We start from the raw sequence: 14760 nt of genomic DNA on the forward strand, positions 1-14760 counted from the left end.
CTGAATAATGAACATTATTGATGAATATCATCAAGCTTTCTTAAGGTATGCAAACTTTCTTTTTAATGGTTAACCTTGATACAAGGGTCCTTTCCATGTGTTAATTTCTTTTTTGATTCTCATCATGACAACAAAAAATTAAAATCATAGATGACAGACTTTGATTTGGCGTGCAAAAGCGTTTCATTTACAATCTCTGGACAGTTATACAAAGTAGTCTTTTATCATATTTTTACAATTCCAACTAAAAGAATATGGAAACATGAAGAAAAAATTATGAATCTAAATATTAACTCAAAATAGCATTAATACTAGCAACAATCCTGTGCAACAAAGCAGGTTCTTTAATTTTTATAAAAAGTTATAAAGTATTTCAAGATCCACTTTAATTTGCCACTTCTAATTGGTAAGCTACGGAAGTTCTTAGTTGTTTTATGTTTTTCCCCCTTCTTGTTGTCTCTGTCACAACTTTTTCTCGTTATAATGACTTCATTATCTCATGATTTCGACATAACGAGAGTAGTTTTCTGTTTATAATGACTTCATTATCTCATAATCTTGACATAACGAGAGTAGTTTTCTCATGATAATGACTTCATTATCTCGTGATCTCGACATAACGAGATATGTTTTTCTCGTTATAATGACTTCATTATCTCGTAATCTCGACATAACGAGAGTAGTTTTCTCGTTATAATGACTTCATTATCTCGTAATCTCGACATAACGAGAGTAGTTTTCTCGTTATAATGACTTCATTATCTCGTGATCTCGACATAACGAGAGTAGTTTTCTCGTTATATTGACTGCATTATCTTGTGATCTTGACATAACGAGAGTTGTTTTGCTTTATAACAACATAATTTTCTCGTGATCTGGACATAACTAAAGTTGTTTTCTCGTGATCTGGACATAACAAAAGTAGTTCTCTAAACAACTCTGGTTATGTCGATATCACAAGAAAATTAAGTCGTTATAACAAGAAAACAACTCTGGTTATGTCGAGATCACGAGAAAATTAAGTTGTGATAATGAGAAAACAACTGTTTGTGTCAATATCACGAGAAAATTAAAGTCGTGATAATGAGAAAACAAGAAGGGGAAAAAATAATAATGCATGGCTTCCTTGGTAAGTTGCACATAATTTCCGGTTTTAATCAAACAGCTGGACTTCCGTTAGAGGTTGAATTTGGGTGACCGTTGGCACTGTTAAGCCCCTTTCACACTGCACGTCGGACCCGCAATATTCCCGTAACATTGCCTGGTCGCCTTCTGTGTGAAAGCAACCACGTCCCAGAATTGATTACCGAATTGAACCCGGGTCGGGGACCTAGTAACATTGCGGTAATCGATCCGGAACGAGCGCTGTGTGAACAAAAGCCAGATCTAATTCCGTATCGAAGTGATGACGCGCGTTATCGCGCGACTCTTTTACCAGCCGGAAAGGTAAAAAATCTTGAAGAAAGATCAACATTCGCGACGAAAACATATGTGCAAACTGTAATGAAGCAGAGATCAGTTAGTTCTTCACTTTCCGCGCTGATGCCGAGATCATTTGCTTGCTTCAGTTAAAGTATAACGTGCCAAGCGTTGTCGACTCGTACATTACACGTCACGCGCTGATGTCACGTGTCGTTACGGGATCTTCTAGGGTTGTGTGTGAAAGCACGCACATATACCGGGTCATCACTGGCAGTGTGAAAGTGCCAAATCTAGCGACCAGGGAACAATTACAGGAACACTTTACCCCTGTATTTGCCGGAATGGCAGTGTGAAAAGGGCTATAGTCTCTGCAGTCATGCACTGGCTCATTAAAACACAAGACAGAAGCAGCCGCAGTAATAAAGCAGCAAGTACCAGCCCAAATCCCTCCCACATGCCCTCCTCCACTCCTGTTCTGGCTGCCTTAAAGACCACTTCATCCTTCCCAGCACTTCTCTAAAAAAGAAAGTGGTAAAAGGTGCCAAATGGTGACTAACCACAACAAAGACCCTGAACCAGACATCCTTGCAATGAAAAAAAGGCACAGGCCAATGCAAACCATTGTGCAATTCCCGTCAATGGACAGTGGACTAAGAAAACACGAACTACCATTTGTCCTAAAACAAAACATCATTGTTCATTTGTTTCACCAATAAGTTAAGAAAAAAAATGGCTTCCTTTTTTTATTGATTTTGTAAAAAAAAAATCTAATTATTATATAATTAAAAATGTTTTTTATAAATAAATTATATAATTAAAAAAATCTATATTTTATTTATTTATTTTCTGTATGGACCTAATTTTTTGTTTTATCCAACTAAGCTGAAAAGTGATAAACAGTCATTTCATAGATGAAAAACAAGCTGTGGCTGAAAAAATTATCAAAATAAAAATAAAATATGGTTTACACATACAGCCATTAAAGGTGCTGTAGGGAACTTTTGTAAAAAAAAATATTTTCTACATATTAATTAAACCTGTCATTATGTCTTGACAGTAGAATATAAAACAGATAATCTGTGAAAAACAAATCAAGCTCCTCTGGCTCCTCCCAGTGGTCCTATTGCCATTTGCAGAAACTCCATTGCTCCCGGTAAGAAACAACCAATCAGAGCTGCGGTCCGTAACTTTGTTTGTGTTCAAAATGTAGAAAAATGTATATAATAAGCGAGTACACCATGAATCCATTTTCCAAACCATGTTTTTGGCTTGTCCTGAATCACTAGGGTGCACTTATAATAAGTGTTTATATTCGGACTATTTTAGATTGCTTCGGGGGCACCGCGGCGGAGTAACCCAGTACCTTTGTGATTCTTCATAGACATTAACAGAGAGAAGTAGTTCCGGCTACGATGTTCTTCCGCTAGACGCAAGCAGTTCTGTTTATTAACCGCTAGACTCTAGCGGTTAATAAACAGAACTGCTTGCGTCTTGCGGCTAGAGCGTCAAAAGTTCCCTACCGCAGCTTTAAGTAAAGCTAAATAGTAATGTAAGCTACCTCTGACCTCCAAAACTAATTTTCCATTCTTTGTCAAGTCACCTTTATATATATATATATATATATATATATATATATATATATATATATATATATATATATATATATATATATATATATATAGCACTTTATACAATACAGATAGTGTCAAAACAGCTTTACATTGTTAAACAGAAAAAAAAAGTTTGCTGATAACGCAAAAAGGACAATAGAAAATAGTCAGTTTTTCTGTTAAAGTCGGTTCACTGTTGTTTCAGTGATGTCATCATCCAGCACAGTCTTTGTACCCCTTTCATCTCAAGACGCACACACCCACCTCTCTCCCTCCTGGTATAATGTTATATTATTAAAAATGTGGAATACCTGTAGTGCATTGAGTGCTTGGATGTCACTGCCAGCTCTCACACTTCAGATAAAACACAGACCTGAAGTCAGACACCACCTAACTCAAACCGCGCCAAAGAAAACCCATAGCTTGGAGACTCTAACAAATAAACAAATTATACTTAAATTTAGACCCAGCCCGCAGAGGTAGAGGGTTAGACTCGGTAGATTTAAAATCCAAAACAAATAATGGCCAAAGTCAAAAACGTTTTGGGTAAATACCATTAATTCTCAAGCGAATCCAGATTTTTTATGTCTATTCTTGTTTTCAGCTTTTTGATATTACCACCTGAATTATACAGTAGGTGGCAGACTTTCTACTTTTTAAAAGGCAAAGTCCACCCAAAAATGTCAATTCTGTCATCATTTATTCACCATCATGTCCTTCCAAACCTAACATGAATATTCATATAAAGAACTTTCAAAATATCCACATCAAGATGTTGCACCAGGTTTGTTTGTGAACCAATGAAACCAATCCTGCACAGATGGCACTGTTACGACCTGATTTTCCTGCTGTGTGTGTGTGTACTTTTTCCTCCCTCTTACTCTATCTGGTTTCTGATAGGATGCCTACTGATTGGATGTACGATCGCCATTGGTGGTGGAGACAAGGCGGGGACTTTAAAAAGGACGCTGCCGGCATTCAACGGGGAGCTCATTATTGGTTCGGACGCGGTTGGGTTGAGAGCTCCTGGATCCCTTCTCCGGCCGATGATCAAATTTGTCACTTTCGAGTAGCAAGTAGATGCTAGTGATCACGTTCTTGCCTTTTCGACCTTGTGTGTTTAGAACGTGGAGCAAAGGGGTGTCCTGCCGATTTGTTTTGGTTATCTGTTTGGGTTCTGTTTTGTGTTAGGAAGTTAGGGAAGTAAGATGTATTTTACTTTTATTATTTGAGGTTAGTTATTACTCTTTTCCTTTCTAGATTTGTTTTGTTTGTTATTTTGGCCTTTGGGACACCCTGGAGAGATGCTCTGTTTCACTTGTTAACTTTTAATAAATCTAATAACTTATACTGATTAACATCTTGTACTTGTTTGATTATCGACCGGAGTGACTCGTTCTTGGGATTCCATCACCACAACCCAGTCTTAATACGCCCTGTTTAGAGTTTTCTACTACCCTTAGGCCCAGGGCATAATAATTGGGGGCTCGTCCAATTCTATTGACTTGTTTTTGTTTGTTATTCGTTCGATGCGAATTAAGGGGTTTGCGGCTCTGCTGGTAAGTACAATCTATATTCTATATTTTGACTGGCAGTTTTTTCGTGGGTGGTGGGGAAGTGTAAGGCTGGTTTATATGGAGTTTAGTATAGAAGCATTTAAGCAGGATCCTTCGCGTGAGCTCTTGGAGTCCTGTCGAAAGACTGACTTGTATTTGGTCGCTGACTTTTATAGTGTTCCGGTTATAAAAACTGCTAGGAAGAAAGTTGTACGAGACGTAATTGAGGCGGCGTTAATACAGCAGGGTATTTTACAGCCTAGACCGAACGTTGAGGTAGGAATGAATGTAGCGACAGGGGATGAAGTTAATACTGAAGCTCCAGAGTCCGATCCAATGCTGCGTTCACTTAGCGGCGTAAACTCGGAGGATTTGAGGCTGGCTATTCAGTTAAAGCAATTAGATCTAGAGATTAAACGTCAGGAACATACTACTCAGCTTCTACGTTTCAGGCAATGCGAATTAGAGACGCAGGCTTGCAGCCGTTCGTTGGGGCTAGTGAAAACTCCGATGCCACTTTCTACTCCTCCCAATGTTGGGAATTCTCCACCTTCGGCGCCTTTGTTTGGGGCTTCTAACTTAGATGATTTTGATGTTAGTCGTCATCTCACTTTGGTGCCCGCATTTCGGGATAATGAGGTGGACTCGTACTTTGGCGCATTTGAGCGTATAGCTGCTGCGTTGCGCTGGCCAAGAGAGGCTTGGCCTCGCATGATACAGTGCAAATTAAGCGGAAAAGCCCAGGAGATTTGCTCCACTCTGTCTGTTAGTGACAGCTTGGATTATGATAAGTTGAAGGATGCTGTGTTAAAGGCTTATGAACTAGTGCCAGAAGCCTATAGGCAAAAGTTTCGCTCACATGTTAAAATTGCCCGTCAAACTTACGTGGAGTACGCTCGGGAGAAGAGCGTGCTTTTTGATAGATGGTGTAGTTCTAGCAGAGTCGCTAACTTAGAACAACTTCGTGAGTTGATGTTGATTGAGGATTTTAAAACCTCTTTGCCGGACAAAATTGTTGTTTATTTGAACGAAAAGAAAGTTTGTACCCTTGCTGAAGCTGCCGTTTGTGCAGACGAATTTTCGTTGACTCACAAAAATCTGTTTGCTGCACGTCGTGAGACATATTCTGCTATGCCTTTGGAGAAGAGCGTTAAAGTTTCGAAATTCCCTAAGCCAGTTTTACCTGTCGAAACTCGTGAATGCTTTTACTGCCATGAGCCTAACCACTTGATTGCGACGTGTCCATCATTGAAAAAGAAAAACAAGGGGAAGTCAACTAAAAGTGTCGGTTTTGTCCATAAGATCGGTGGCCAACTTAATTCGTATATTGATGCAGCGTTTGATCCTTTTGTGTGTGAGGGAATGATTTCTCTTAGTGGATCTGAAGAAGATTTGGTTCCTGCAACCATGTTGCGTGATACAGGGTCTAATCAATCGTTCGTGTTAGCTAGGGCGCTGCCATTTTCTGAGAAAAGTTACTGTGGTTCTGATGTTCTTATTCAAGGAATTGAATTGGGTGTGTTGAAGGTACCGTTGCATAACGTGTACATTCGATCCGGGTTAGTAACAGGCTTTGTAAAGTTGGCAGTACGTCATGAGTTACCTGTAAGTGGTGTTGCATTAATTGTAGGTAACGATTTAGCCGGGGAAAAGGTACTCCCAATCCCCGAAGTTATTGAAAATCCTGTGTTGGATCCTGTTATTTCCGGTGAGTTAGCATCAGAATTTCCTTCGGTTTTTACGGCGTGTGTAGTTACACGCGCTCAAGCGCGTAAGTTTGATGATTCGATTTGTCTTTCGGATACCTTCATGGCCGCAGAGGGTAGAGCGAAAACTGAGTGTTCTGTGGTAACAGCTGAGCTGCCCAACTTTGAGGCGCTGTCTAGGAGCAATGGTGCTGAAATGGAGTCGGCTGAGTTGTCGCTGTCCGCTGACAAGGTTCTGATCTCTGCTGAACAGCAGAAAGACCCTTCTTTATTGTGCTGCAGGAAAAGGGCGCTTACTCTTACAGACATTGAAGGTAAATCAGTGGGATATTTTTGGGACCGTGATGTGTTGAAGAGAAAGTGGAGTCCAGCAAGGTCGGATGGTTTAAGTTGGGATACGGTTTACCAGCTCGTAGTACCGAAATGTTTACGCAACCAGGTTTTGAGCATAGCTCATGATAATGTTGCTGGCCATTTGGGAATTAATAAAACCTATTATCGAATCTTACGTTATTTTTTCTGGCCTGGTATTAAATCTGATGTGGTTCAGTATTGTCGTTCGTGTCACGTGTGCCAGGTTGTAGGAAAGCCTAATCAAATCATCCGTCCTGCACCTCTTCAACCTATTCCTGCTTTGGGAGAGCCTTTTGCTCGGATAATCTTGGATTGTGTTGGGCCATTACCGCGAACTAAATCGGGGCATGTCTATCTGCTTACGCTCATGTGCACGACTACTCGCTATCCAGAGGCGGTACCGTTACGCTCTTTAAAAGCGAAAGCTGTTGTGAAAGCTCTGGTTACGTTTTTTTCTACTTTTGGTTTTCCTAAAGTGATCCAAACGGACCAGGGAACTAATTTTATGTCTCGACTGTTCAAACAGGTATTGTCTCAGCTGAAGATTGCGCATGTTACGTCTAGCCCGTACCGACCTGAGACGCAGGGAGCGCTCGAAAGGTTTCATCAAACCTTAAAGTCCATGTTGAGTAAATACTGTGTCGAGTCAGGAAAGGATTGGGATGAAGGGCTGCCTTTACTTATGTTTGCTGTCCGTGAGACCGTTCAGGAGTCGCTGGGGTTTAGCCCGGCGGAATTGGTTTTTGGGCACACAGTGAGGGGCCCACTGAAGATGCTGAAAGAGAACTGGCTCTCTGAACAGCCATCTGAGTGTAATCTGCTTAATTATGTCGGTTGCTTTCGGGAGCGACTGCATGATGCTTGTAAACTGGCTCAGTCTGCTTTGGAGAGTACGCAGACAAAAATGAAAAGACGTTTTGATAAGACTGCTGTGGTTCGTTCATTCTCTGAGGGGGATAAAGTATTAGTTTTACTGCCAGTTCAGGGTGCTGCACTACAAGCTAAATTCTCTGGTCCGTACGTCGTTGATCAGAAGCTAAGTGACACGAATTATGTTATTCGAACTCCCGAGCGACGGAGAAAAACCCGTGTGTGTCACGTAAATATGCTGAAGTTGTATGTTGGTCGTGGGGAAGATGTGGAGTCAAAAAGCTCCGTTATCGTTCCTGTAGCTTCGGCTACATCCGTTTCTGACCGCGATGTTGACGAAGATGGGTTGAGCTTGCATAATACCCTAGTCTCGGGTGATAAACTGAATAATTCTATGGTCCTGGAGAGTTTAAATTCTCATCTGGTACATTTATCTGAACCTCAGCGAAATGATATTATTAGGATAATTAATTCTTCTTTGGGACTGTTTTCAGATATCCCTACTCGTACTCAAGTTTTGGAACACGATATTGATGTAGGTGACCATTCACCCATAAAGCAAAGTGCTTACAGAGTGAACCCCGTTAAACGTAAAATCATGGAAGCTGAGGTAAAGTATCTTGTTGAGAATGGTCTCGCAGTACAGAGTTCTAGCGCCTGGAGTTCACCGTGCTTATTGGTTCCTAAATCTGACGGCACACAACGATTTTGGACGGATTACCGGAAAGTAAATGCCGTGACAAAACCAGATTCGTTCCCCCTCCCGCTTATGGAGGATTGCATTGATAAGGTAGGCTCTGCGCGCTTCGTCACTAAATTAGATCTGCTTAAGGGATACTGGCAAGTTCCCTTGACGGAGCGTGCGGCCGAAATATCTGCCTTTGTGACGCCGGATGATTTTCTGAATTACAGGGTGATGGCGTTTGGATTGCGCAACGCCCCAGCTACATTTCAGCGCTTGATTAATAAAGTGCTAAAGGGGGTTCATAGCTGTAAGGCTTACTTGGATGACATCGTGATTTATTCGAATACCTGGGATGAACACCTAAAAACTTTTAGTATTGTGTTTGATCGCTTGCTAAAGTCATCTCTTACACTTAATTTAGTGAAGTGCGAGTTTGGTAAGGCGACTGTTACCTATCTGGGGAAACGGGTGGGACAGGGTCAAGTTCGACCTGTTGCCCTAAAAGTGCAAGCTATTGTGGAGTTTGCAGTGCCCCGTACGAAACGTGACCTCAGAAGATTTTTGGGCATGACTGGTTATTATCGGGGTTTTTGTAAAAACTTCTCAGATGTTGTGTTGCCTTTGACCAATATGCTTCGTGCTTCGCAAAATTTTGAATGGACTGCTAAGTGTCAAACTGCATTTGATTCTGTTAAAACGCTTCTGTGTAGCGCTCCAGTCTTGGTTGCTCCAAGGTATGAGTGTGCCTTCAAAATGGATGTTGATGCGAGTGCTACCGGTGCTGGCGCTGTCCTGTTGCAGGATGATGAGAATGGAGTTGAGCATCCTGTTGCGTACTTCTCAAAAAAATTATTGAAACACCAACTAAATTATAGCACTATTGAGAAGGAGGCATTAGCCTTATTAATGGCGTTGCAACACTTCGAGGTGTACATTGGTTCTAGCTCCCTTCCGGTGATCGTATTTACTGATCACAACCCATTAGTCTTCCTGTCTCGTATGAAGAACTCGAATCAACGGATCATGCGCTGGTCACTTTTTGTCCAGGATTTTAACCTGGAAATTCGTTATAAAAAAGGAAAAGATAATGTACTTGCTGACGCCCTTTCACGGTCGTTTAGTTTTGAGTAAATCTACTAGAAGTAGATTCTTTGTGTCCGGGGGTGTTACGACCTGATTTTCCTGCTGTGTGTGTGTGTACTTTTTCCTCCCTCTTACTCTATCTGGTTTCTGATAGGATGCCTACTGATTGGATGTACGATCGCCATTGGTGGTGGAGACAAGGCGGGGACTTTAAAAAGGACGCTGCCGGCATTCAACGGGGAGCTCATTATTGGTTCGGACGCGGTTGGGTTGAGAGCTCCTGGATCCCTTCTCCGGCCGATGATCAAATTTGTCACTTTCGAGTAGCAAGTAGATGCTAGTGATCACGTTCTTGCCTTTTCGACCTTGTGTGTTTAGAACGTGGAGCAAAGGGGTGTCCTGCCGATTTGTTTTGGTTATCTGTTTGGGTTCTGTTTTGTGTTAGGAAGTTAGGGAAGTAAGATGTATTTTAATTTTATTATTTGAGGTTAGTTATTACTCTTTTCCTTTCTAGATTTGTTTTGTTTGTTATTTTGGCCTTTGGGACACCCTGGAGAGATGCTCTGTTTCACTTGTTAACTTTTAATAAATCTAATAACTTATACTGATTAACATCTTGTACTTGTTTGATTATCGACCGGAGTGACTCGTTCTTGGGATTCCATCACCACAACCCAGTCTTAATACGCCCTGTTTAGAGTTTTCTACTACCCTTAGGCCCAGGGCGTAATAGGCACGCAAAAGTAACATTGAATTTTGGTATGTAACACACTAAAGTATCATAAAGCTTCACAAGACTTTTCTATGGACCATTTTAATGTTTTTTTTTTTTGTCATTTTCGGAGCCTGACAGCTCTGGACACGATTTACTTTCACTGGATGGAAAACAACAGTTTGGAAATGTTTCTAAACACTGCACTTGGAACAACAAAGTGAGTGAAAGGTGTGAATAAGATGACTTACAGCATGTCAGGGCAGTTGTCAGGTTTGTCTAGCAGTCCTCCCTCCATAACAAATCGCAGTACCTGCTCATTGGACATGCCCTGATAGGGTTGCTCGGCCAGGGTGGCGATTTCCCACAACACCACCCCAAAAGACCTGTAAGACAACAGATGAGAAACGCTTGAATAAATCGACATTGATAGCGACCAAAGTGTCTACAAGATGACGATCTTCTGTTTCAATTCTGAGTGAGTTCAGTTGAAAGCTCCCCACTCGCAAAAGAACTGCTCCCTGAAGAGTTTTTTTCAAGATATATCAATATTTTCACTGACAATGAGTGATGTGTGTATCTAAAACTTTCAAATGGGAGCAAGTTGTCATTATAATGAGTCAGCAGCTCAGACAAATTATACAATATAACGTGCCGTGGTCTTTTGATAATAAAGCTATTAAGCACATAACAGAAATACCTTCAAGTAATGCTTTTTCTTTCGGGTCTTACTTGTATTATTTTCCTGCAGATACAGTAAGTGTTGTACATCTAAATAAGATACAAAAGAGCTTCAAAGCCAGCATAAAAATAATCAAAGGCTCTGTTCCAAAACCTAATGAGCTGCTTTGTGTTTTATTACTGCCTACATAGATTTAAAAACGCTTTACATTAGACAGCAGCTCAGTGCTACACACTGGACATTAATCAACGGAATTTATAAAGTATTTGATAAAATTATACATTTAATTGTACTGAACTTGCGCAGTTCACTTTCTCACTGAGCGTCACTATATATTCTGGGGTCACCTTTTACACGAAGCATAAATGTGATGTGCTAAAAACGAACAAGATTTCACACTAGGCTTATTAAACATTCACAACTAATTGCAATATAACATTAACATGTCGCTAGCTAACGACTATATTTTTAGTCCACTCAAATATTGAGTAAGGTTATTTGGATTTTTTTGTTATCCATACCATTAATATTTAATATGCATTTACAGCAATATAATTTCCTTTAAAAAAAAATCATCAATGCATAGTCCAAACCGCTTATCCTACATAGCGTTAAGGGGATGCTGGAGCTCCAAAACGAAGTAAAACGAAATAAAATCACAAAATAAAAGGAAAAGCTAAATTGCAATGCATGTGCACAAAAGAAACATGACGCTGCTAAATAAATATAAATATTTTAAATATATAAAAAGGTATATAATTTTGAACAGATTCAATATGTACAGTACTTACATCCTCTGCACTTTAACCAGTGACATGAATTTGGATGGTCTGTTTGTCTGACAAATAGAAGAACGTTCAAGAAATTTGTCTGAAATTATTCATTTACATCCGTTTGGTGCCACAAATTGCACACTTAGACTTTAATAAACAGACATGATATTCTGATTCTGATCTAAACAGCCTTTGAATTTTTTATTTGTAAATTTGTAATTATTGGCAAAACACTAATTCTATATCTGATCCTTTTGTAAAGTTAACCAGACATTCCATATAATCAAGGCCTGACGGTGACCCTGGACAGAAAGATGAACTGTTAGGGCAGATTCTCCGGACACCTGGAAGGAAACTTGAGCGCATTGTAATTAAGTTCAATCCTCTTCCTGAACAGGGAGTACTTGATTCTGATCCTTAACAAAAGATTTAAGCGCAAACCTCCCAGCGAGCTCAAAAAGCTACTTATTACGACACGGGAGGACGAATGGACTAAAGATTCCTAGAGACTCTGGAATGCCGCTCATATCAGCCGCAGCTGTTGCCGTTTCCGGAAAAGTGCGGTCTAGACTCCCCAAGGCTTTCATTGAAATGAGACTAGCATGAGGGCCGATGAGGCTTGATTGCCAGCTTCTTCTGAAATATATGGAAAGATGTTTCTCCTCATTGCTTACCGCATTAACGTATGCACCATGTAATGGAAAATGTGTGTTGAGCTGTGCGAGTGTGTTTTTCATTTCTCATTCAGCTAGTGGAGAAACTGAAGTGATCACTAAAGTGGCGGTCTTTGCTCAAATGCAGATGTCGTTCTACAGCTACAAAGTCTAGACTGATGTACCCTGATACACGGTTCACTATACATCTCCGTTAATATCTCTATGACTGTAACTGATTCTCTATTGAACACATGAAAGCTTACCAGACATCAGACATGGTGGTGAAAACTCCATCTTTGAGAGACTCTGGAGACATCCAGCGCACAGGCAGCAGTCCCTTGCCTCCTTTTCTGTAGTAATCAGTCTCATAAATGTCCCGTGTCATGCCAAAGTCTACAGATTTGAGGATAAATGAGGTGAAGTTACTAAATGTTTAGTAGCTTAACTTAAGATTTAGCCAAACAAAATAAAGAACATATACTAGCAATTCATTACTTGTTAATTATGGAATTAAAATTGGGGATGCACAGACACTAAACACTAAAAAGTCAAAGTGAACATAAGCACAATTAATGGAATATAATGCAAAATAAATGTTATTGAAAGTATGAAAGATGCATAATGTTTGCCATAATTTACTACAAACCCTTTAATTTATTGCTACAGTACACAATGGTTAAATTAACCCAAATCTTAAAGTCGCAATGCAGCAACAGAGATTTTCTTCTGTATTAACAACAGATCCAGGAGCTTGCAGCCGATTGCAATAGCAATCAATAGAATCGGTTTAAGCAGAAAAATGACTGGAGTATTGTTTATCCAGAAGATCCGGTTATGAGATTTTGATTAAAAATTGCACGAACTACATGCATGTATGAATCATTCACAATCAGATGAATAACATTCATTTACAAAGAGATTTCCAATTCATTCAGCATTTTTTATTAATATTATTATTATACATAAAAACTAGACACTAACTAATAGTGTTGATATAGCACACTCCTTAATTTTAGTATCTAATTTTGTTACGAAACAATGAGCAACAGTGCAAAATATGCAATTTGTCAATGCAATCTTTTTACATTTAATAACTATCAATATTTACTGTGAAATGTTACCAATTGATGATAATTTACGACTAAAATAGGTTAAAACCCTATTATCGCAAAATTGATTGTTTAAAGCACCGATACTAAAAAATAATACACCTGAAAAAACTAGATTAACAAAAAGTTAGATAACTAGTCCCTATTTTAAAGCATTTCACATATCAAATACAAGCCAATAAAAGTGAATACATTTCATCACATACCACCAATTTTGACAGCAAAATCCTCCGCCACCATGCAATTCCTTGCTGCCAAGTCTCTGTGAACAAATTTGTTGGCGTTGAGGTAAGCCATGCCGTCCGCGATCTCTCCAGCCATCTGAATCATCTTCTTCAATGGCGGCAAAGGCAAGCTGGAGATGTTCTGAGGACGCAAGAGGAAGAGGAGAATGATACAGCAGCCCTACTCCAAAACCCAGCGAGTCTTGTGCATTTCATGCTGAGGCTTTGCATCACGTGAACGGAAATCAGTTTGGAGCTGAGTTTAACATTTAAAAAACCCACTTACAAGGATGCATTTTTCATTTAGAATACGGACTATGCAGTACACATCAAGACATCACACTAGGTTTTATAGTTCAAGAATTGGAGGAGCTTATAGTTTAGAAACAGTGTCTCAGAACTGCTCTTAAGACACAGAAAATAGCAGTGAATGTAAACGCAGATGACTAATTCTGATGAATGGAAATTGCTCAATTATGAATCAAAATTCAACTACACTACTAAACAGGTGGCAATTCTTAGCTTTCAGGAATTTAGAATAGCAGTAACAAATTCAGTCCTAGTCAAACATTGATCAGTGACATGAAGATGTATCGTGCATAACTTTATTCACCTTAGCGGATCGAAGTGAGCGCAAGTAACTCTTCAGATCTCCTCGTGTCATCAGCTCCATGATCACCAGGGTGGGCTGACCCTGCGAAACTACGCCCAGCAGACGCACCTAAACCAATCGCAAACCACATCAGAGGAAGCCACCAGCTAAAAGTCGACATTAGTTTACACCAATGCTGCCAATCTTTAAAGCATCAGGTGAGATCTGCCATGCATTCTCCGACTAACCACATGGTGACAGTTGAACTCCTTCATCACAGAAGCTTCATTGAGGAACTCGATGCGCTCGTGCAAGCTAGCCGATTCGTTGACCGTTTTAATAGCCACCCTGGTTTCTGGCTCATCTTTCACAACACCTTTGGCGATGCCCTCATACACCATACCAAAGGATCCTTGTCCAAGCTCTCGGCACATTGTGATTTTCTCTCTCTCCACTTCCCATTCATCCGGCACATACACTGTAAACAAATACAAGAGGTACAATTATTCATGAAAAAGGATGTTGAGTCTTTATTGCCCTTGAATGAATACTCACTTTCTGCTGCGCTGAAGTACTCTGGGTTAACAGACGTGTAAAGGTTTCCAAGCCTGTCGCTGTTTCTGTGGATTCCAAATAGCATTTGTTAATCATAAACAGCACTAAGATATTTAATAGAGAACAAGCATGAAGTATTTCAAGGTAAGTCCCTGCTTTTTATTTTTTTTA

At 39.9% G+C, this 14760-nt stretch overlaps 1 protein-coding gene across 1 annotated transcript in view; it reads right to left on the bottom strand.

Annotated features, from left to right (window-relative positions):
* LOC113102096 (insulin-like growth factor 1 receptor) overlaps positions 1 to 14760 on the bottom strand; it is an 83058-nt gene that overhangs the window by 3420 nt on the left and 64878 nt on the right. Inside the window, exons 15-20 of the mRNA XM_026265755.1 lie at positions 14590 to 14654; positions 14283 to 14512; positions 14056 to 14163; positions 13425 to 13584; positions 12373 to 12502; positions 10250 to 10384 (exon numbers count right to left, since the gene is read on the bottom strand). Of these exons, the coding sequence (XP_026121540.1) occupies positions 10250 to 10384; positions 12373 to 12502; positions 13425 to 13584; positions 14056 to 14163; positions 14283 to 14512; positions 14590 to 14654 (828 nt within the window). The remainder of the gene's footprint in view (positions 1 to 10249; positions 10385 to 12372; positions 12503 to 13424; positions 13585 to 14055; positions 14164 to 14282; positions 14513 to 14589; positions 14655 to 14760) is intronic.

The sequence above is a fragment of the Carassius auratus genome, unplaced genomic scaffold (genome assembly GCF_003368295.1).
Source record: "Carassius auratus strain Wakin unplaced genomic scaffold, ASM336829v1 scaf_tig00217687, whole genome shotgun sequence".
Lineage (NCBI taxonomy): Eukaryota > Metazoa > Chordata > Actinopteri > Cypriniformes > Cyprinidae > Carassius > Carassius auratus.